General features: G+C 30.6%; 1 protein-coding gene across 2 annotated transcripts; it reads right to left on the bottom strand.

The window, feature by feature from the left end:
- Positions 1 to 7486: 7486 nt before the first annotated feature.
- Positions 7487 to 13724, bottom strand: LOC111305189 (mitochondrial Rho GTPase 2-like). 2 transcript variants are annotated; one of them, XR_016331312.1, is made up of 15 exons: positions 13366 to 13693; positions 12894 to 13026; positions 12642 to 12791; positions 12115 to 12291; positions 11764 to 12015; positions 11205 to 11273; positions 11001 to 11056; positions 10388 to 10469; positions 9512 to 9723; positions 9286 to 9355; positions 8883 to 8995; positions 8426 to 8576; positions 8144 to 8330; positions 7898 to 8029; positions 7487 to 7710 (listed from the first exon to the last, which is right to left on the bottom strand). XR_016331312.1 is itself a non-coding variant. In XM_022902477.2 (14 exons), the coding sequence occupies exons 1-14, from the start codon at positions 13569 to 13571 to the stop codon at positions 7962 to 7964; spliced, it is 1926 nt and encodes a 641-aa protein (XP_022758212.2). In that variant the 5' UTR covers positions 13572 to 13724; the 3' UTR covers positions 7739 to 7961. The 2 variants fall into 2 exon arrangements, 1 of the variants encoding a protein (XP_022758212.2); XM_022902477.2 differs by lacking the exon at positions 7487 to 7710 and having other exon boundaries at positions 7739 to 8029; positions 13366 to 13724.
- Positions 13725 to 25636: the final 11912 nt, after the last annotated feature.

Here is a 25636-nt window from a genome sequence, read left to right as displayed (position 1 = left end):
AATAAAAAGTGTCAGAAAAAAAAATTTTATCCGACGATAAGATTCGTAAATATTCCGAGTAGTGATACCTATGAAATCTCTAGGTGAAAATTTTTTTTTAAATACTACTAGTGTATTGGGGTATTTATAAAAATGTTTTCAATACAATAAAAATTCTCTTTTTCTTGGTAAAAAATTAAATAATAAAAATTAACTAATAAATTAAGAATAAGTAATAAAAAATGAGAAAAAAGAAAATTTTATCCAATGACGAGATTCTAAAAGTATTTCGAATAGAGATGCTTTAAGAAATTTTTAGGTGAGAAGATATATTTTTTAAATATTACCAGCGTATTGAAATATTTATAAAAAATCTTTAATATAATAAAAGTTTCTTTTTTCTTCAAAATAATAATAATAATGTAATAAATAAAAATCAATAAAATTTCTAAAAAATAAAATAAAATACATGCATCAACATATTAGCATTATGCATTGCATGCATAATAAAGTTTTTGTGAAAAGTAAATGCGAATCTCCGATGATGAGATTCTAGAGTATTCCGAGAAGCGATGCTTAAAAAATCTCTAAGTGAAAAAAAGTTCTTCTAATGTTACCAATGTATTGAAACATTTTAAAAATTATTTCGATAAAAAAGTTCTAATTTATTTTTCTTGAATAAAATTTGAACACTAAATAAGAAAAAATCAAAATTTCAATAAACAAAAGAAATCAAGAAAATTATTTTTCAAACACCGAAAATAAGATTATTTTTATTAAAATTAATGGATAACACAGTTAATTGATATCATTTTAAACGGGCGTTGTGGGAGTGCTAATCTTTCCCTACGCGTAACCAACTCTCGAACCCAGACTGTTTCGCAGACCATAAAATTATCTTTTTAATAAATTTTAAAATTTTATTAAAAAGATAGATTTTAATAGGTGACCAATTGCACCTAACCAAAAAAGATTAGTGGCAACTCCCTTCTTTTATTTTTTTTTTTCAAATTCATCGGACAGACACAAAATCGTTACAACAAATAATAAAGGTTATCTTTTCCTAGTCATCTTTTAGCATTTTGATTTAGTTATCACCAGAATAGGCATCCATAAAATTGAAGAGGCCATGCTCGACATTGTCTTCCTTCAATCAATTTATGCTAGGAAGAGAAAAGTTATCTTTAGGGTAGAATTTGCTCACATCAATAAATTCAACACATATTCTTCATTTTTCACTATTTTTTTATCATGACTGCGTTAGCTATCCATTAGAGTAATAGATCTCTCTGATAAAGCCTACCGTAATAACTTATTGACCTTTTTCTCGATAATTTGTTGTCTTTTTAAGATAAAATTTTTTTTTACCAAGTTGGTTTTACCTCGAGATTAGTGTGCAGTCTATGAACCATTATCTCAGTATCAATCCTAGGCATATCGGATGGTGTCCCAACAAATAGGTCAACATTATCTCTCATGAGTTGAATTAACTAATCCTTATGTTGAAGTTTAGCTCCAATATGCATATGTATTATGAGGATGCTATCCTAGAATAGAATTGTTACAAGATCCTCAATCGGTTCAAGTCAATTTTCATCCGAGTCTGACCTCTAATCAATTATCTTTTTTTGTTCAATTAGGTCAAGGTCATTTCTTGCAAAAACAAATATCAACGTGATGATCGGTATATTATGGATAACTTATTAAATATGTATGTAATGAAATTAATATGTGTTTTTTATTTCATATTGGATTTTAACCGACGTATTAGTTTGATCCAAATAACATATGGTTGTTCACACTGACTTAAAAGCTTGATCATCTTTGAAGTTACCTCAAAAAATTTAAAAAATAGAAAAAAAGTTTTTTTGGTTAAAGTTTAAGAGCTCGAAGTGACTTAAAAGCATACTTCTATCAAGTTGATCTTACATTTTATGTTCTAACTTGTGGTTTTCTACTTTTTAGTTGGCTTTCATTGATTGTCCCTCCTCAATGCTTTCATTCTCAGTTGAACAGTCAGTCTGCTTCTTATTCTTTCCTTTCATTATTGTGATGTAACACTGATGTGCCTTGGACTGGTCTCCCTTAACCTCTTCAACACTATTGGGTGTTGAAAATTTAACTTTTAAATGAAAAACTAAGCCTATAAACCGTATAATAGATTGGTTAGATCAGCCCAATATCATGTTGTAGGCCTATAGAATGTTCACTACCATAAATTCTATAACTGAGATAATTGTTTTGAGTTATATCCCCAAGAAGATCAGTAGTTTGATTGCTCTTTTCAAAGGCACCTATTTATTCCTAAATCGCACCAATGTTATGCTAATCAGCTACAATTAATCTTTAATAATTCTCATCTTTTTCATGGTGTCATAGTACATGACGTCAGTCAAGTTTTCATTGTTGAACATGATTCTCTTAACTACAAAGTTGTACACTACGATCATAATCATTATAGCATCATCGTGGGGGTGCTGGATTTTTTCAAGGTCTTTCAGGCTAAATGAGATCAACTCATATCTTCAATCTTTTTCTCTCTTTATCATGGTACCCACTACCATAACCATATTTGGGTTGGATTTCCTTTTAGCTGAGGTAGAGCTACCTCCAATGATCACATTAATCATTCCGATAATTAGCTTGTTATTATCAGTTTGGCTTTCTTTTTATCTCACATTATCTTTTTAGTCTTTTCATTTTTTCATTTTCTAGTCTTTTTTCTCTGTTCTGAGTGGGCTCTTTTTGGTATTATCTATAATTTGTTATAGGCTGGCCTTATCTCCACTACTTTACAAACTTTCTCAACTGACATCTCCTTATCAAAGCTTTAATCTCATTTTTTAGGTCGACACAATCTTCAATGTTATGGCTTATATGCTTGTGAAAGGTATATTTTTTAGTCAGATCCCTCATTGTATTTTATTTTAGTGGCTTTAGCTATTTGAGGTCAGAATTTCTTTCAATTTGTATCAAAATCCTCTCTTAAAAGTTATTCAATACAATGTAGCTTTTTTTTTTTACCAGGACTTTTAGTCCTATGTTGTCTCCCTATTGGGAAAATCCTTGCTTTTTTTACAATCGATGAGGGGAGATGAGCCTCTTTCATCTCAATGAGTTTTCATTATAGCTTTCGTATTTATGTACTTCTCACTATCAATAGGACATCAACCAAAGTTTTGGATGGTTCTAGCCACAAAGTTAACTTTAGGTGATACTATTTGTTGATGGCTATAGCATTCGTTTGCTCTAAATCTTTAATCTATAGAGCTTTGGCATTAAAACGCATAACGTAGCTCTTCAAAGATTCATTCTGACCTTGAAGGATCGACATTAAGCTCAAAGTTATCTTCTTCACTTTTTGACTGCTGACAAATTGAGATAAAAAAAATGGCTAAGCTCCTTGAACGTCATGATTAACCTCAATTCTAGGTTGTTGTATCAGGACCAAGCTAGGCCCTTCAATATAAAAGCCAAGCCTTTACAAATCAGAGTTTTGTCTATGCCCTACATCATTATGTTAGTCCTATAAAGTTTCAAATGATCGAAAAGGTCAAAAGTACCATCATATATTTCCAAGGTCAACATTTTAAATCTTTTAAAAGACATGGTTCTGTCAATTTCTTTAGTGAAAGGCGAGATTTTTAGGAACTTAAGCTCATCCTCAAAGGCTATTGCTTTCGTTTTTAGCTCTTTTTTCATGGCTTGCATCCATGCTTTTAAATCTCTATTTGGCTGGGGTTCAAGGTTTGTTTGTTTAGATTTTTGGGTCGTAGCATATATTGAGTTATGGCTGGGGTATTGATAGATTGGGCTGGTGTGCTCCTCTTCTCTAGAGACTGAGGAAACTTTCACCTCATCATAGCTATGTTGTCTAACAATGGCTCATTAGCTAGAAGTGATTAGGTCAAGCACTTTTGAAACTTGTGATATGGTCATGGTTTGTAACATCTACTTGAAGGCCTATCTCTGTTCGATCAAACCTTGGAATTGTTCCATGGTCGGTCCCACCTATGGTTAGGCAGGTCAGACGGAATGTTGGCTATGATAGGTTTCTGTTCCAGTTGAAACAATCATCCTCCTTCCTCTAAGGTTTTTTTTTTTTTTGCAGCATTGCTTTGTGCTAGGTTAATGTGTGAAAAAAGCTCCCCCACCTGGTGCACCAAATGTTTGTGCCGAGCTCTAACCTTAAGGCGTTCCTAAAAAAATAAAAGAAAAAGATGATAAAAAGCAAAGGCAATGTGTGTTTTTTACGTTTGCACTATGACACATAAGTCAAGCAAAATGAGGTAAAAAAAGAAGTAGAAAAGAAGAAATGGGACTAAGATCAATTTACTTTAGTGGTGCTTGGGCTTTTATATTTATAGGTGAGCAATAAAAAACCATCAAGAAATAATAAAGATAGTGCCAAGCTGATGTGACATTGAGCATGTCAAATTAACCTAATATATTAAGTCAACATAAATAATAGAAATATCTCAAGTTGTATGCCAAAGACTTCTAAAAAAAAAAATTATTATATCCTTTTGACTATTAAATACCTTAAATAATTGTTATTATAATTAAGTTGATAAACAAGAAATTCAAACTTTCCATTGACAGTTTCTTAGGGGATTTTGAATGGAATATTAGAAGCTTAAATAAGAGAGAGAATTCAAAGAAAATGAGAACCATAAGCGTCCCTGAGAGGGCCCATACATATAAAAACAGCGGCTTACAACCAAAGGCCACCCGGAGTTTTTTTTTTTTTTTTTGGTGCTTATCTTTTTGTTATGTGCTGGCTAGGGTCGTGTCGACGATGGTGATAGCTGTTTGTTTTGATTTTTATGAAGCTTATTAAGTTTTCTTTTAATCTTTCATAGGTTAACGAGAAACTGAAAAATGCCACTACTTAATTGAGTGGATATACTTTTTTACGTGAAAGATAAAGGGTTGATATATATCCATGCAAAACAAATGCATTAAATTAAATGAAAACTCTAGAGCAAAACGAGGTGCATGTACCATTGGTATAGCTTAGGGGCTAACAAAGGGGAAATGCGTAGCTCCACTATTTGAACAAATTTAATTTCCAATTCTTTTTTCTTTTTTCAGATATTTCATAATTCAGGGATAATTTTGAGAGAAAAAAACTAATCCTAGCAGTAATAAATAAGAGAAGAGAAGCAGGGCAGGGTGAGGGAAGATCGTTGGGCCGTCAGGCATGGCTTTTCTGTATGCGTCTTATCTGTTGGATTGACAAGTGTGGAAATGGGGATTTTCAGAGGATCTATGAGGGTATCCAAAACAGGACCCCACGCCATATAATTCTGTTACCATTAGATTCTGGATATCAGCCTCTGCTCCTCTGTTCGGATACTACAGCATCTTGGAATGATTACATTTCTTGTCTTCTTTCCAACAGTTCTTAGTTTCAACTTTTTTTTTCCTTTTTCACTTTAATCTGGTAAAAAAAAAACCATTGAAAGAGCATATGCTTCTAGTAGTATGTCTTCACTTTGGTTATTAGACAGGACCCACTCGCATTGATCATAGATTGTTAACGTCAATTATGTATAATTGCTTCACTGAATCACAACCGTCCATGTTTCACACTTGCTTAACAAATTATCTTTAATTTCATGATTATATGTATATGATTAATCCTTGAAAACGATTAAAAAAGAATTTGATTAACATGTTTCGATATCAAGCTAGTATATAGAAACATCTATAAAACGAAAATCTATAAAATCTAATATGCTGCATTTAGGACCATTGATTGGTTTTTTCTACGCATGAAAAAATCTCCATGATGGACATTGGACTGGAGAGGAGCCTGATCCAATTAACATTTTTCTAATTGTATTTTATATAATATATATATATATATAAACCTACAAATTAGAGATATGAAAACAAACAAGAAAAGTTGCAAATTGCAATGGTGTTACACACGTGAGCCTATAGGTGATAGAGAAGATTTTGTTTCATTGAGGCCAGGAGAAGACAAAAGATGACTATACAGCCATGAATATAGAGAAGAAACACCATCGACAAGCATGGCGACAGAAAATATAGAGTCTAGCTCAGACATTTGTTTTTCACCTTTGCATAGGAGGAAAGAAAAGCCTGCAGGCTCTGGTTGACCGTAGTGGAAAAAGAGAGAAAGAAAGAGACTGGAGCCTACCAAGTTTCTTACTGGGAGTGATGGCAACGCCAATAATATTACACTATCAAATATGATCTTTTTGTTAACTCTTTCTTCTCCGTCTTTATTTTTACAGAATCCTACCCTTTCACATCAAACCCTCCCCCCTTTTTATGACAAAGTAGAGAACACTCGGGATACCGCATCTCCTCCCAGATTTCCCATTCATTCGCTTCTTCCTTTCTTTTATTATTATATTTTTGACCACATAGGAGACCAGAAATTATGGGACATCATGAAATTTACCTTAATTTTTGACAAAGTATAGATTTCTCGTCTTTGTTTCTTTTGTCCAAAGAGGAAAGTAGTGAGAAAAAGGTTTTTTTTTTTTTTTTGGATTTCAAATCAGAGAGACATGCATTGAAGAAATATATAAATTTACTGACCAAAGATTGCCGAGTCTATTTCGATTTTACTTCAAAAGAAAAAGTTAATCTCTTTGCAAACTAGTTACCTTTTCTTTTCCATTTGTTACTATTTTTTAAATAATCAATTCGGTTTTAATCCAGACTCGAGTTTTCACTAACCAAAACATGACCGAATTCATTCATCACGATTGAATTAAGACTACCCTTTATTGATATTTTTTACTATTTGTTTTTTTTTTTAATTAAAAATAACATACATTAAACCAATGAAACTTTTTCCTTTATTTATTATTTACTTTTTAATAACGCTATAATCCCAAAACAAAGACCTTTAACCGTGTACATGCCTACGCCACATTTGGTATTCCAAAATCCACTTAGCAATCTTTGGTCACAAAAATTAATGTTCATACTTCCAAGATATATGTGCAAAAATAAAGAAAACTCGACTAAATTAATAGCATAACTTTTCGTTTGGCAAAGTGCCTTTCTTGGGCTGAAATGAACAATGAACGGGAAGATTTTTTTTTCTTGTTTGGTCCACAGGATAAAATACGAGGACGGTGGGGTTAAGACTTCCACCTTATATGTCTTATGCGTCTTCTTAAACCTTTTTAACACTAGACAAGAAGTTGAAGACAGCAAGATGAAGTCTTTTCCTCACCAGCATTCTTTGCCAAACAGCCCAACACCTGTCTTTCGTCAGGATTATCAGTCATTACTAATGTATACTACCATGAATAAGGTTGAGGATAACTGACTGAAAAAAAAAAGTATCCGACTATTTCAATTCGATTCCTACCTTTTTCAGTTCATTCCTACCCAAAATGCTGTTTTGGAGTAACCATAACTAGGTAAAAAACCGCAACCGGCAGATCACCATTCATCTAAGGAAACAGGTATCTAAAGGCAAAGATGCAAACATTGCTCCTTCCAAACACGAGATGCCTTAAAAAAACTGCCTTGTACTCATCCTCGCTAAACAATACAAGCCAATTAAAAGTTTTGGAGGGGGAGAATTTGAGCTAGTAATCATAATTCCGAGCGAGGTGTTGCTGCCATTAGGCTATGCCTCAACCACAAGTCAATATAAACAATCACACTTTCAAGGATAACAGTTCCTACCATAACTGATAATTGGCATGAAATGCCACCATGGAAATTGATACAAAACTGCATGAAGTTTTACAAATATTTTAGTAGACAACGAAAAAAAAAAAAAAACCTTCAATAAAAGGTAAATTATTTGGTTCAAGATAAGTGAAAGTAGAAAAGATTACCTCCAGCCTTGCTGAAATAATTCCAACAAATTATATACAGGCTTCAGTTTGAAAATCCAATCAAGGATACATGTACTTACGATTTATTTGAGTTGCAAATGCAGCAAAAAAGCAATGGCAGCTGATGACCAAATGGACCATCTTTCAAGTATTCTTCCTTGCAGCATAAGCACGATAAGCTGCCAGTCCAACAACAGCAACAGCAGCTCCAACTGTAATTTAAACAGGAACCCAATCATGAACAAGTAAAATGTGAAGCAACTATTATATAAGGTTCATTTCTGTTGGAAGTAAAGAGGTGCATGGGCAAGTGACATAATACTAACGTGAAACAAATATAAGTGAGCTATTAACGAGCCGGCGATATTGCCTCCTTTTCTTCCCTTTCTCAGTTTCAGGAATGCTCATATGAGGGTGTTCTGCTGCACTTATGATTTTAGAAAATACATTTTTGGAATCTCTTAATTTCACGCTTACATGAAATGGAGCTTCCATTCCCAACTGCTGAGTAACCTGAAAAACAAAATTGAAATTAGCACAATATCTCATTTATCATCACAGTTTTGTAGGATTTGGACAAACAAAGCAGACAATGATAAGATAAATACTCTTGCAGAGTTTTGCAGTGCCATTGGATATGGATCTAAGTCATCCTTTGCTGCAATGAGGAGGCAAGGCACTCCATAACCACATTCCTCTCCCTGCCTAGCAACTTCCAGAAGCAATTCTCTTGATCTTTTCCATGAATATTCATCTGAACTGGCAATAGGAATATAATGTCATGTATGATAAGAGACCATTTACTGATAAATCAGCAGATTTCCACAGCCCTTCAAGGTACGCCAATTATTCTTCAATTTCCAGATATCCACAGGTTTGTAGATTGAGCACAAGATAGAAGCAGGTAAAAGGGGGAAAGTAGGATGAGTATAAAGGGCATTAAAAACCACTAAAATGCTAATTGAAAGAGGTTCATAACCACTAGTTATACATAAGCTATAGCATATTCACCATGATATTCTAATGTTGTTTAATTTAGACAAATTAAATATTGTTTAACTTTACCTGTCATACAAAAATACAGATACATCACAGGCTGCCAAACATTCCTTATTGAACAGGAATTTCTTAACTCCATCTTCTGGTATCTCTTGCAAAATAAGGGTTTTCTGAGTACCCTGTAAAGACAATAGGGTCACAAAGATTGCCACATCAAATCCAAAACTTCTCATCAGAAATGAACAGGCATGTTTTCAATGCACAGGAATCAGAAAATTGATAACAAAAAGAAAATAAAAACTTAGTTTATTTTTACAAGGACATTACAGTCATCCGAACAAAGATTTTACTACCATATTCATGGTCCATGATCTAAGGGGGAAACATCGGGAGATAGAAAAGAAAGAGGATAAAAAGCGAGTTCCATGAAAATACCCGGACATATGGCATATGTACAGTTATTACTCACCCCAATCTGTTCAACCATGTTCGTTGCATAATGTACAGCATTTGTTGGAGTATAGTTGCTTGAGAAAGGCCTGCAGTTCAAATATTATTCTAATAAATGAAGTCATAGTATCTAGACTATGAAATGACAAAAAACAATAGTATAATTTTACTAGATGAACCAAAGAAGCTGTAGATGAAACTAGCAAGATCAACATCAAATGATCACATAGATCTGGAGTCAACACCTTCCTAAAAATGAATTCATCAAAGCAGACTTCCCAGATCTTTTAGGACCAAAAACAAAGCAGTGAAAAACGTTTCTTTCTGTCCGTTGCTTCTTGCAATCTGCAGATCTTCTCCTAGTAACACGAAGGGCTGAAGTTGGATCTCCACCATATCCAATGCAAATCAAATTAGCCAAACTACATGCTGGATCCAGACTCGTCATCATGGCCCACTGCAAACCATAGATATGGTAAGAGTTACAGTTAAGAAGTAGATAGACAAGATTAAAAATGTTCAAATACCAATTAATGTCAGCAGAACAAAAGAAACCTATCTCTTATATTTTCTAAGAAATAAATCTGGTCAGTGTTGGAAGTCTGACTTAAGTCCCAGAACCAAGGGAAGCAAGAAACAGATATACCCAAAATATTCATAGAGGAGACAACAATATTGTTGTAAATGCAGATCAAAGCAATAATATGGACGTTCAAGTTTAATTGACAATAGTAGTAAAGTGCTAAAATAAGCAATTTCATAGAGACATAATTCTGTGAAAGAATATAAGAAAGCAAACCAGTAATATTAGCCACTCAGTCAGACTATGTATGATACATAAGTGGGACTGCTGCTTAACTGCATCCCAGAGGTCAATCCTTACTGAAATATGGTTTACCAATGCAAATTAGCAAATGCACATAAACTTGTGAAATCCTTAAAGAATACTCATGGTATGAGTAGGATCCCTAACACTCTGTGCTGTCAGCCCAATAATGCAGAAATTTTCAGATATTAATTAAACTCATAACACACATAAATGGCCAAGATAGGTATATACATGTCATCATGTGTTTATACCATGGTAAAGCATCAAGGAAGGAGTAGTAAGCACAACAAACCTCAGATAAAAACCCATTAAGAGTCAAATTTCCTTGATATGTTCTCTCTGCAGCATCTACATAAGGGCCCACAGTCCAGGGACTGAATTACAGAGAACACATATGTTAATAGAAATATATTCCTGATCATCATTAAGGGGAAAATGGATAAACAGCAATGGAGGATAAGTCTAAAAGTTAACTCGCCTTATAACAAAACAAGAATTTGTTAATAAAACCTTTAGAAGCTGAGGATTTTTGCAGGAAAAAATTAAAAGCAAACAGTATGATTATTTATATATGCATGCATGCATGTATGTAGTGTATGTGTGTCTATGTATGCACACCTACAGAGATGCTAATGCTTATAATAGAAATAATAAAATAACATATGTGATTTAATCCAATGAACCAAACCAAGGTTAATCAATTTGGTTCAGGTTTAATTCTTTTGCAACCTCAACATTAGCTGTTCCATCTCCACCATTTGCAACAAGCTACTTGGAATCAATTCAACAAGTCTTCAAGCGTTGTGACTTTTTGATAATTGGAGCAAAAGAAATGTGCTAAGAGAACACTGTTAACTCTATACAAGTCTATAAATAAAGAAGATACATCCAGTAACTACATTCACCTTTCTGGAGCGGTTACAAAGATATCATCAAGCTCAGAAGGTTGCAAGGATCCATCCTGGTAAGCTCAAAATCAAAGCAGAAATTCAGTGGTTGTCCATGAGTTAGCATTATACAAACTCTAAATATAATAAAGAACTTGCACTAAACATTCTTTGCATCTTATTTCTGTATAAGTGATAAGGATTTGAGAGATTAACACATACATTGTCACTGTCATACAATCGGAAGATCCCACGCAAAAAGTCTAGAGCTTCATTTGTCAGCTCCACACTCTACAAGATATCTAGAAGTAAGTATATTGCAATCCCCAATAGGAAGTTATGAACGATACAATTATAGGAAGTACATAATTCAACAGTCAAATAAATTTGTTATCGGGACATAAATAAAAGGGAAGGTGGGTGGGGAAGATTCATTAACATGATGCCATAAACTAGATAAAACTTCAGGATTAGGGATATATGCATAAAGCCCTATGTTTCCTTGATATTGAGATCCATTATGCATGACAAAGAAGATGAATACTTTGGAGTAAATCAATATGCTAAATCTTGTCTCAAAACAAGCATTCACAAACGAGATAAAAAACAATCTTCAAATCACTATTAACAACCTTAAAAAAACCAAAAGATCAAGTACCACATGCTTAATCAAGTGCATAGGAACTTAAACAATATAAATACAAGGAGAAGCAAGCCAATAAACTTGAATACCAGTTTGTAATAAATAATAGTTATGTCTAAGGTCAACATTATGAGCTACCTGATCAGGGGCATGCTTGGTTGGAACTGGAAGAATATCATCCCTAAGCTTTAAATCATCATCATATCCAAACTTTCTCAAGACAGCCCAAGCTGTCTCAACACGCCCTTTTTCTATAAAAAGAGCATGAAGAAATAGGAAACCTTCAAGAGTAAGACCAAGGTCATTGACTCCTCCTCTTATCCTCTCTTGCACCACTCTCTTTACAACCACTATCTCAGCAGGTTGTAATGGTGCATTAAAACATTTAACCTGTTTACCATTTGTCAAAGTTTTCCAAATTTTTAACATAGAGAGAAAGAGAGTGAGTAGCCATCATTAGGAAAAGGACAAACGAAAAGAAAAAGAAACCTGAAATTCATTCAACTCTGCATCACTAAGGGCTCCATCCATGTCATGATCACAAAGCATAAATATCCGTTTCAATGCTCTGATACATCGTGGTTTCAGACATTGTTTCTCATGATCAAATAGTGGAGCTGTCGGGTGAAGAACTGCCTTTTGAGCATAATAGAACACATCAGGGACCTGGAGCATGTGAAAACAAAAACCTTAATTTCAGTTTTCAATATCATAGCTACTAAAAGACACAAATAGTAAATGGATTTAACAAACTTAAGGACAATATAAATGGGTACCACGTTTATCAATTGGTCAAAAATAATAAAATAGGAAATAGTTTCGAACCAAAAAGAAAGACTGGAAGCTTGTCTGTTGGTACCCCCTAGAGTCTAGAGCCACCACTTAAAAGGTGAACTGCTAAATGCGAATACCACAACTTCATAAAGATAGATGGTGCGGAGACTACAAAATGATAATGCTCGTAATCATGTGAATGTGATGTTAACCCAAAAATAATAATAACAAAAAAAAGGAACCTGAATTAGCGTAGCAGAGGAACATTCTATACAGGTCTCAATCTCCCTGAACTGTTGCATGATTGGTGCCATAACTTGTTCCAAGTTCATGGGCTGACGCTCATCTCGTAAATCTAGTTTGCACCCAACAACAATCACTGGTGCCTTAACCTATTGAGACATAAGATATAAACATAATGAAAGCAATGTCATTTACTGAGTAAACGTAAAAATATATATATCTTATGTCAACGAATTACGCCGACTGCAAACCTCTAATTTATGAAGCTCAGGAAGCCAAAAAGTAGTCAGACGACTGAGTGTCATGGGTTGATCACAAGCATATGTTAATACCACAGCATCAGCTCGCTTCAACTCATCAATAAGTTTTACTCTGCTCTCCATGCTAAAAGTCAATAGCAATGGCAAAATATCAGAATATATCACAACTTATCAAACTTTGTTTTTAAGGTTGCTTTACTATTTACTGTTAAATAAAATAGCGATTCTCACGTTATTGTTTCATATATAAAAACAAAATCACAAGTTTTCTTGTTCAGACTTCTTTTTTTAATTCTTGAAAAATATACTTCAAGATAACACGTTCTAAAAAGGTGAACCATAATCCCAAAACTGACCATCTACTTAAACAAGTTGCTGTAAATTTTCGGTACGGCTGGATAAAGAAAAAACAATTAATAACATTAACATGCATAGAAGATTGAGAAAAGTTCAAAAACAATACCTTGAGGAGGTGTCAACAATGGTGATGGGGACGCCATCGGGGTAGAAGTCAGAGGGGAGGCGAGTTGGGGGGAGAACTGCCGAGACGTACTCAGGGAAAGAGTCGGAAGCTGCAGCGACTATGAGGCTGGATTTACCCGTGCCGCGGTCACCAGCGACAACGACTCTCACACCCGTTCGGACACCGGCGGCTGATCTACTTGGCATTGGGAGACGGCTATTGCAACTGAGAAAAAGAGAGAGAGAAAAGGATTTCTGATTTTTTTTTTTTGGGGGGGGGGGGGGAGGGTGTTGAAGGTTTGAAATCAGACAGCCGAAGGTTTAGTAGAACAGTAGTAGGAGAGGTGGGCTATTGGCTATTATTAGCGAAAGATTTCAATTCATGGCGTGTGAAGAAGTTGAGGGCTGCTTTTTGCGTGTACCAAAAATGATTGTACTCGCCTTCGTTAATGGACTATTCGTGTCTGTTGGGCATGTTTGAGTCCATTGAGCCTTTCAAAGTCCAACAACACCAACTTATGCCCCTGAGTCCCTGACTTTGCTAGGCCCCTACAGGTTTGCTTGTAACATAAGCGGTGTCGTTTATTCTGGCTTCCTTATCACCTAAACCCCGATCGATAGCTTACCCTTCCTTACGTAATTTAACAATAAGGTGATATCCTATAAATAAAATATGAAAATAAAACAAATATATAATATAATATAATATTTTAATAATTATTATATATAAATTTAATAAAATAAAAAAATATATTTTTATATTATTATATTTATATAAATTATAAGATATAATTTTTATATAAAATAAAACATAAATACACGAATATATAATTACATTGACAGTGAAAAAGGCAAAAACAATTAACTAAAGCGGTAAGAAAAGTGGTGGTCTCAGTGGTGGTGGCCGAGATACGCTAGGTTCTAAGCTTATAGGCATCGACTATAAGGCGAAATCCTCAATCAAACAGCTTTGCAAATTACAAAAACTAAGAGCAAGAAGACGAGGGAAATAAGAAAGAGAATCATTGATCTTATATGTCAAAACTTTTTAAATTATACTGTGGGCTTAAAATTAATATTATAGACACCATATTTGATTTAGGTCCAAGTTAATTAAGCTTGGTTCAATAAGATCTAATATATTCAACCAAATTAATCATTGTATTTTATATTTTATTTATTTATTTATTTTATTTATGTTTTTGGTTTTTATCTTCTGATTATTCATTTATCTGTTTTTTATTGATCTTTAATTTCTTTCATTTTTTATTTGATATATCTTTGATTTTTTTTTCTTTATCAGATTAGGTGTTAATAATAAAATAATAATAAGAATAAAAGAAATAAAAAATAATGAGGTTGTCATGAATAGGTGATTGCAGAATTGTTGATGAATTTAATTTTTATGAGATCATGCAAAAATCTTATCAAAGTGGGAGTTAGAGTTAATCAATAACTCTTTTGATTACACTCTATAAATACTCACCTTGATCAGAGCAGGGGACACACAAAAATACAAAGAGCATAATACAAAGATTAGAGTTAAGAAAAGCAGTCATGAAAATAGTCACGGGTTTTTAGAGAAATTTTTTGGGATTACAAAAGTTTTTTTCTGAAAATTTTGTGGAAATTCTAGATTCCAATTAAATTTTTGGTAAAATTTGAATTTTTTGATTACTTTTCAACGAAATTCATAACTTTTGGCATCCATTTTTCAAAAATCGGTGAACTTCCAACCAAATTTCGATAAACTTACCCAGATTTCGATGACAATCCTAAAATTTGGTGAAAGATTCAACCGATGTTTTTGGGGGTTTAAAGAGAGAGGGAGAGAAAGAGGAAGAAAAGAGAAAGGGAGAAAGAGAAATCTAAGGATCGAATTCTTACTATTTATACCCCATTAAAATGGTATCATTTTGGCGTTAAAAAACCTTTAAGATCCATGTGTTTTTATTTGGGCTGACCCAATCCAAGCGCAACCTACCAAGTTGAGTTGATTTCTCTAAGCCATGTTTCTGAGTCACTTTTTATGTCTGAAACTGAGCCACTCCAACTAATAAATTCTATTTTTTTGGTTTTTTTATTTATTTTATTTAGTATTTTATTTATGTGTTTGTTTATTTTTTTAGTATTTTTGCATGATTAAATTTGAAAAAAATAAAAAAATAAAATATTTTTTGAGAATAACTATTAATTATCAAATGATGAAATTTATAAAAATTTCAAATGGTAAATTTATATAAAAATTCTATATGAGGAATTTTATCTAAATTTATCCCAAGTGGTGAAATAATTTAGATAAAATTTCGATAACAATAATTAATATTTATTTTCAAACAAAACAAGAAATAAAATTAAGAAATAAAAAAAATAAAATTTTGAAAAAAATACTAATTACACAAGGATAAAATTCTTAGAAATTTCAAATGGTAAACTTCTTAAGAAATTTTTAGATGAAAAATTTTTCTAAATTTGTCCCAAATGATGTAATAATTTAGAAGAAATTTCAATAAAAATAATTGTATTCTTTTTCAAATAAAAAATTTGATTGAAAATATTTGACAATTGTCCAAAGATGAAAATCTTATAAATTTCAAATAGTAAATTCTCTAAGAAATTTCTATATGAGAAATTTTTTAAAATTTATTCTAAATGATGGAAGAATTTAAATGAAATTTCAAGAAAAATAATTGTCATATTATTTTTTTCAAAAAATAAAAAAAAATATTTTTAATTTGATCCAAATTGTGGAATAATTAGATATATTTTTAATAATAAAAATAAAAAATAAAAATAATTAAATATTTTTTCTGTCGACGAAGCCCCTTCAAGAAAACAAATGGGATCCTTTAATATTCTTGAGGTGAAAAAATATTTTTAAAAGTTCTACTAGATTAATAAAAAATCTTAAGAATTATTTTCAATATGTAAACATATAAATTTAAAACCATTAGCATTAAGACCTTAGGATAAATTTAAAATAAATGGTACTATCATTTGTATGAGCATGTGGGGGTGCTATAACTTTCTCTACATACAATCGAACTCTCAAACCTTATTCTGATTAGTAAATCCGAACCTATTATTTTAGGGACCCTTAATCAAGCTTATAAGCTCCTTAAAATGATAAATTCATTAGGTGGTCAATCACATATAATTAAAAAAGATTTGTGACGACTCCATTTATTAAGTCTAGTTATAGATTTATGGATCTATATATTATAATAAATATAATATGTATATTTTAATTAATATATTTACTTTGATTTGATATAATTTTAATTTTAAAAAAAATTTATTTTGATTAAATTACATACATTAATTTTTTAAAATTCAATTTTTTGTTTTTAATAAGTACGTTGCAATTCAATTTATTTTAAATTACTATCAAATAAGTTTAATTCTTAATTAATTTTAAATAAATATTTATTACAAGAAAAAAACATTAATTTATTAACATGATTTAATCTCTAAAAATGCTTTTCAAAATGATAAACGTTGAAACTAAAAAAATAAGAACATTTTAAATAAAAAAATTAAATATTAAAGTAATTTATCTCACATTTAATAAATTTTCAGTATTCTATAATTTTATATTCAAGTTGGACCTCTTCACTTATTATCAATTAGTTTTAAGTTGAATGCTTAACATTGTATCAGGCTAAGATTTTCTTCCGTTGTCTTTTCTAAATATGTCACATATTAGATTTCTATCATATTCAAGTTGTTTTCCAAGATTTTTTTTTTTGCCTTTTTCAAAAATGAGTTATCCCACATCTAATAACTATCAAATTTCCTATAATCATCTCATATTTCTTTTTGTCCTTTCCAAAAGTGAGTTATCCCACATCTAATAAATATCAAATTTTATGTAGTCTTATATTCAAGTTATTTTTCAAAAGTGGATTATTCTACATCTAATAATTGTTAAATTTCTTGTAGTCATCCCATATCTAATAATATCAAATTTTTTGTAATCTTATATTCAAGTTGTTCTCCAAAATTTTATTCTTGCCCTTTTCAAAAGTGAGTTATCCTACATTTAATAGATATTAAATTTTCTGTAGTCTTATATTCAAATTATTTTTTAGGATTTTTTTCTTGTATTTTCTAAATCTGTCATGTGATAGGCTTCTTCTATTTCTGCCTATACATGATGAAGCCTTATTAAAGTAGGTTATCCCAAATCTAATAAATATCAAATTTTTTGTAGTCTTATATTCAAATTGAGACACTTCACTTATTATTAAGTTGGATGTTTAATATGATATCAGAGTTAAGATTTTTTTCTATTATCTTTTTTCAAATCTGTTACGTGATAGATTTCTTATATCACCGCCTACACATGATGAGAGATTGTTAAAATAGGTTATCCCATATCTAATAAAATTTTAATATCGTGTGTCATAACATATAGATCCGTAAATTTATAACTAGACATTGACTTTAAGGAGTCACTGCTAATCTTTTTTTGTTTAGGTGTAATTAGCCACCTAAAGAATCTATCATTTCAAAGAACACCTAAGCTTGACTAAGGGTTCCTAAAAGATTAGGTTCAGGTCTATTAATCAGAATAGGGTTCGAAAGTTCAGTTACAAGTGAGGAAAGTTATAACACCCTCACAACGTCCATCGAAAAATGATACCAACTTAATTTCGTGTTATCCAATAAGCCTTAAAAATTTTATCAAGTAATTATTATTGAAAATTATTCTTAATTAACTCTAATACTTTTGACAAAAAATTAAAAAAAAAATTTTCACCTTAAGAGTATGCAAGGAAACTATTGTTTCTCTTGTAGAAGCTCCATCGTTGAATTATTTAACATAAAAAAATCCAAGAAAAAATAAAATGAGAAAGGAATGATGATTGACATTCAATATAAATCTTCTTCTTTTTTTGCTTTATAAGAAAAAAAACTCATGCTTTTATACAAGAAAAATTGATACTTTCAACTTTTCCTTAAAAATGTTTTTTTTTTTTGGAAATTTTTCTTTCAAGAAAAATTGATACTTTCAACTTTTTCTCAAAAATACTTTTAGAAATTTTTATTTTCAACAAAAATTAATACTTTCAACTTTTCTTCAAAAATATATTTTTTAAAAAATTTATTTTCAAGAAAAATTGATACTTTCAACTTTTTCTCAAAAATATGAAAATTTTATTTTAAAAAAAATTGATACTTTCAATTTTTTCTCAAAAATATTTTTTTAAAAAAATTATTTTTTATTTTTTTTTGGTTTGAAAATAAACATTAATTATTGTTATTGAAACTTTATTTAAATTACTTCACAATTTGGACCAAATTTAGATAAAATTTCACACCTAAAAATTTTATAAAAATTTATCATTTAAAATATTTATAAATTTCATTATTCAATAATTAATATTTATTCTCAAAATTTTTTTATTAAATTAAATCATGCAAAAAAATACTAAAAAAAATAAGAATAATAATCACATAAAACATTAATAAAAATAAATAAAATAAATAAAAAGACAAAAATACCAAAAATGAAACAGCTCGGCTCGGCTTGAGGCACCAAGACCGGTTCAGAGGTATGGCTTGGTAGCTCTACTTGCTGCTCAACTCAGCTGGAGCCAAAAGTAGATATACGGGTTACTGGTTTGGGTCGCGCTATGGGTCAGGTCACCCACTTGAAAACATGCGGATCTTGGTCCCTTTTTAATCTACAAACGACACTGTTTCATGCTTATATAAAAGCCAAAATCTTTTTTTTTTCAAATTCCCTTTCTTTCCCTCTCTATCTTCTTTCTCTTTTTATTTCCCTCTCTCTTTAAAGTTGAAGATTTCGATTGAATTTTTCACCGAAAACTAGAATATTGCACCAAAAAGTCACCGAAAACTTCAAGCTCGTTGAAAAATTTCATCGAAATCTGAAAATTTTTCAAAAAATTTCTAGAAAAAAATGCCAACAATTCTAAAAAAAATCTTAAAAATTCTATTATTGCATCTAGTTCTTCTAAACACGTATTTCTTTGCATAATTTATTTCTGTGATCTTTTTTTTGTGTCATCGTTCTGTAATATTTATGGCAATATTATAAGAAAATTAAAAAGAATTCTTGATTGACTCAACCTTTGACAAGATTTTGATATTATCAGAAACTTCAGATTTTCCTTTAATAAAATCAATCTCTTAAAAAAGCTACCAGCATGCATTCACACGGTAAAATTTTATCTTTTTCCCTTTTTTTTGCTAATATCTTAAAATAAAATAAATAATAAAATAACAAAAATAAAAAATAAGAATAAAATAAAATAAAATAACAAACACCTAGGCCTAACTACTTGGCCCTATTGAATCGAGCCTAATGGGCTTAGGCCCAAATCCTATTGGACTAGGCCCAATGGGTTTGGGTCTGGATCGATTAAGGTGTCTGCAGCTGTCCTTCTTTGCGTATCTCTTGTACAACAAAAATTATGCATAGACATAGACACCCTACATATGATCACCCCAACATCTTCATATTTTTTATTTTTTTTGAACAAGTAAACAAAACTCATCTGAACATATATATTATCTATATATATATATATATCTATATATTATTTATATATATATTTAATATATATTTATGAGATTTTGTTGAAATGTGCTTTTGTTTTCAGTTTTTGAGCGATCTTCATGTGAGCGAGCTTATGGGAATGATTTTAACCAAGCAACTGGAAGCGACCAGTTCCAATCAACAAAGAATACAATAATTAGGAAAAAAACTATTTGTATTTGGATATTCTTTATTGTTTTAGTTTGCTTTAGTTTTAAGAATATTATTTTCATTTCATTTTTATTAATTTAATAAATATTTTTTTATTAATTTAATAAATATTTTAAATTAATAAAATAAAAAATAAAAAAATATGGCTATATGGACTCGAACCGTAGACCTTCTCGATAAAACAGATCGAACTAATTATTATCAAAATGATTCGACCTATTTCAAAGACCCAACATGCATTTTTTTACATTGGGCTCTTTCATTAACTGATAGAAATATCAGCTAGTCTACCATATATATATGTTTTCATATATATTTTTTCTCTTAGAAAAAAAAGAAGATGGTTCCATGTGCTCTGATTCATTACTGATACAGGAGCACTACCAAAGTGTTTCAAAGAAGGGAAAGTTTATCTTAACATAAGTTTGCTTCTGGCCTAGATCAACCTAAGTTAAATGAAGTCTCTATCATCCTGATTAAAAAATCAAAGATGAAACTTCATACACCTTAAGATTCATAGGACGAAAAGAAAATTTTTGAGGTCTTTATACTCATTATGCCTAGCATTGAATAGACTAGGTATTCGCCCTATCAATATATCAAATCAATGATAGATTCGATTCGGATCCTGCTCCTACCTAAACGGTACCCGAATCGAACCAAACCATTTGTCAGGCTATTGTTCTCTTGTTTTGTTCCTTCAAAATAATGGAGTAAGACATCGATTTCTCAAAAGGATCAATTTTTTTTATTACATGATAGACTCCCCTGAAAAACATTGGCGCGCGTGTAAACGAGGTGCTCTACCTAACTAAGCTATAGCCTTTATGTTTGTGATACATATTTTATCATATTATTTAGATAATTTTTTGTCAAGATGAATATTACATGATCCAACATCATAATCATACCTTTTTGGTCGGTTTGATTGGTATTGCTTAGAAGTATATCGGATTTATAATCCACCGATGTGATAGGTCCTTTTTTTTTTTTCTCTTTATGATTTCTTATGATAATAAATGACCTACTTAACTCAGTGGTTAAAGTATTGCTTTCATACGGCGAGAGTCATTGGTTCAAATCCAATAGTAGGTAGAACTCATTAGATATCATTGATCCTGGTGTCTAATAAGTTTTTCTACCCATTTTCTTTTATTGATTTTCTATCTTTTTCATCTTATTCTATTTTCGTTTTCAATTTTCAAATTTTTTGTTAGATCAAAATCTAATTTCACTATTTTACTTTTGATTGTATTTGATTCTATTTAATCAACAGAATCAAAATGGGATGTAGAAACAAAAGTTTTGTTTATACGAAAATTATTTCGATTAACCAACTAGTTACGAAATCACATTGATAGCCTTTACTCGTGTCCTAACCCATCTGAGAGCTAGATTTACCTCAATTGTTTGCCTCTTGCCTTCAGCTTTCCTCAAGTTAGCTTCTGCTGTTTCAAGAGCTTGCTGAGCTTCTTGTGGATCAATGTCACTACCCTTTTTTCGTATTTTTTCCAAAAATAATGATTTCATTATTGACTATTCTAGCAAAACCACCCATCAGAGCCATCGTTAACCATTGGTCGTTAAGGCATATTCTCAAAATACCTATATCTACAACTGTGGCAATAGGTGCATGATTTGGTAATATGCCAATTGGTCCGCTATTAGTAGATAAAATGATTTCTTTCACTTCTGAATCCCAAATAATTCGATTATGGGTGAGTACGTAAAGATTTAAGGTCATTTCTTCAATTTGCTTTCCATTTCTAAGTTCGTAACCTTCGCAGTAGACTCAACGACTTTGAAAAAATAAATAAATTCTTTTAATCAGAGGCTCAATAACTTTTAAAAAATAGCAAGGCTCATTTAATCAAAAGCTCAATGAGTTTGAAAAAATAAATAAAACTCCTATAATCAGAGGCTCAACGATTTTTAAAAAAATAAAAAATAAATAAGGCTTATCTAATCAGAAGCTCATAACTTTTCAAAAAATAAATTGCTCATCGATAATCATGTCCAAAGGAATCATAGATCAGATCTGATAAAATTTATAATGGATACTTAAAGATTCATAATTTGAGTCCGAAAATCAAAGGTTCATTTTCATAAAAATCTCTCAGCTTCGCAAGAGTTCACTAAAATTTGATTATCAAAATTCAGTTTCATAAGGATTCAAATCTGTAAGATCTCAAGATTCTTATTTACAAATTGCAAGACTCGTATCCAACATTTAAAGATTCTCATTTGAATTTTAGAGATTTATATCCAAAAGTTTAAAGCTTCTTATTCAAGTTTAAAAGTTCACATTCAAGAAATCTTAGAGTTTCACATCTAAATTCAAAGGTTCTCACTAAAAAATTTAGAGATTCGCATCCAAAAATTGAGTTCAAAACTTTTCGTTTAAACTTGGAGATTCACATCGAAAAGTTCAAAGCTTTTCATTCTAGTTCAAAGATTCACATCCTAATAAACTTTAGGGTTTCACATCTTAAAGATTTTCATTTGAAATTCAAAGTTTCTCATTTAAATTCGAAGATTCACATTCGATAAATTTTGGGTTTCACACCTCAAAGATTCTCATTTGAAATTCAAAAATTCTCATTTGAAATTTTAAAAATTCTCATTTGAAATTAAAAAATTCTCATTTGAATTCGAAGATTCACATTCGACAAATTTTAGGTTTTAAACTTCAAAGATTTTTTTTTGAAATTCAAAGATTCTTATTTGAATTCGAAGATTCACATTCAACAAATTTTGAGTTTCACACCTCAAAGATTCTCATTTGAAATTCAAAAATTATCATTTGAATTCGAAGATTTACATTCGATAAATTTTGGATTTCACACCTCAAAAATTCTCTTTTGAAATTTAAATATTCTCATTTAACACTCAAAGATTCTTATTTGAGGATTCAAAGATTTTCATTTAAGTTCGAAGATTCACATTTGACATTTAAAGATTCTCATTTGATATTCAAAGATTCTCGTTTGAAATTCAAAAATTTTCATTTGAAATTCAAAGATTCTCATTTAACACTCAAAGATTTTCATTTGAAGATTTTTTAAAAATTTCCATTTAAAACTCAAAGATTCTCATTTGAATATTTTTTAACTTTAAAAAATCAGGATTCTTATAAAAAAATTTATAATTTCTTTTTTAGGTGACTCAAAATTTTATATGTCATGATTAATGATGCAAGTGTAACATCTGGATTCACACAATAATGTAGATGCCATATCTTAAATCATGATTTCAATGTTTACTGGCTGATGCATGTCCAAACAAAATTTTAAATATTCACCGAATCATGTATATGTGATGTTCAAATGACGAAGCAAACATAATGCATGTAATGCAAATAAATGTCATGAAATTATGGTAATATGGTTCTCAAGACCCCACCATCTCACATTTCACGAGTTTCATCAACTGATCTCTATTATTTTCATCACTTAACCATCATTCATAGGCTTCTCAACGTAACTATTTCAGAATAAATTTTGTCTATTAATCCATACTATTTTCATGGCTTGATCACCATTCACAAGTTTCTCAGCACTAGCCATTATAGAATGAATTTTGTCCATTGATTCTCATCATTTGATCACAATACACAGGTTATGTCAACCAATCTATCACCATATTCATCTCTTGATCACATCATCTTTTTAGATCTTATTGAGCAATCCATCACCATGTTCAATATTTGGCCCTCCCATGTGTCATTTTTTAAGTTTCTGCCATCTCTTCATCATTTTTGCCTCCGATCATTCTTGATTTTTTTTTTTAAAAATGCAAGAACCTTTTAAGCACATATTCATTCATTCATTCATTATCATTTCAATTCTTGATAAACACAATGCAATCATACATTTTTTTAATTCATTCTAAAGATATGAGAATAAAAAAGTACAAGGTGTACTAGAAGAAAAATAATTAATAAGAAATGAGTTTTGGTTCAAAAGTAAATGGGGAAAAGAAACAAGTTAGATGTATGTCATTGAGACAAATAAATATTTAGACAATTTTGAACATTAATTTAAGATTCTTTTTTGAAAACTCATTCCATTGACTGTTGAAATCATTTTGAGCTCATCAAACTTTGCTCCAGCTTTAGAGGATCTTTAGATGCCTTGATCTTCCATATATTGGAATTGTTTATCTAATTTTCAGCTTAGACATTTGTCTACCCAAATCGTCATTTTCGAGTTTTCAATTTAAGTCTTCTTTTTTTTTCATCTTTTTTTTCTCTTATTTTTATTTTTTATCCATTTTTCCTTTTTTTCTTTTTCCCTTATTCATCTTTTTTCATCCATTATTAATATCTCTCACACATTAATCTCTAAAGCAATATAGCATGATTCTATTATTCTATCATAAGTATGCCTTCGCTCAATATATGATCATTTAATTCGAGTATTCACACTTGATCCAAATAGACTTTTCAAGGTTGTAATGTAGGCTATGGTGAGGGATCATAAAAAAAGATAAAATAGGCTCAAAACATGTGTTTAAAGGTTTCAGAACCAAATGATCATTTGTTATTTTATGCAACCTGACATTTTGCCCCATTCTACATTATTTCACTACTTTTTCTTTTTTCATCGATTTCATTCTTCACAAAAAGATTCTCCTTATTTTGCCCAAATCATGTATGCCATTCATTTTTTTTCTTTTTTCTTTGTTTTACTTTTTTTTCTTTTTTTTCTTTTTATCTTTGAAACCTTTTACGATTTTTTTTTACCTTTTTTTTTTAAAAAAAAAATCCCCCAATATAAAGGGTGATCATTGGTAAGGGTTTTTTAGAAAAAAAAATCATAATAGGCTCAAAGGGGTAGCAATGAATGATTTTTTGAATGGTAAAAGAAAGATGACCATTTTTCATCTCAAATATGAATACTTTTTTTGAATATCATCTATTGAACAAAAATAAGCTTATGGATCTTCATAAAAGATTGTATCTTCAAAATATATCCATATCATATTTATCAGTAACTTTTTTTCAAATAATCACCTTAAATCAATGTGAATGAATTCTCAAAATTAAATTTTAAAATTATTGTTAGCATTATTATCTAAACATTCATCATTTGGAGTTTAAAAATGGGAATGAAAAGTTATGAAAGGTGATAAATAATGGAACAATGATTGAATGAAAGAGAAAATGTAATGAAATACATTATCCTTACCTTTTATTAAAATGATAACTAATGAAATCCTACTGCATAAAAGAAATCCTAACATTACTTTAAAAGAAATCCTAAACTGACACGTAGCTTCTAACCAGCTTTGACATCTTTCTCTAAAATCATGTTCATGTGCAATTAGGCGAAGGACTTTTATTGACATCTTACCCCCTGATTCATCGAAACTTTGCACTTTATGTTTAAAAGCATGGCAAGTTTCAATACAATGACCCATATTCTCATTATGATAATCGCACGTCGTATTGGCATCATACCACTTTAGATAAGGTGGCTTCAATAGTTTTAGCATAACTAAAGATACCAAATTGTTCTTGATCAGTTTTGAG

The sequence above is a fragment of the Durio zibethinus genome, chromosome 21 (genome assembly GCF_047325235.1).
Source record: "Durio zibethinus cultivar Kanyao isolate XHJ-2024 chromosome 21, ASM4732523v1, whole genome shotgun sequence".
Taxonomy (NCBI): Eukaryota; Viridiplantae; Streptophyta; class Magnoliopsida; order Malvales; family Malvaceae; genus Durio; species Durio zibethinus.
This window is presented reverse-complemented; position numbering and strand designations above follow the sequence as displayed.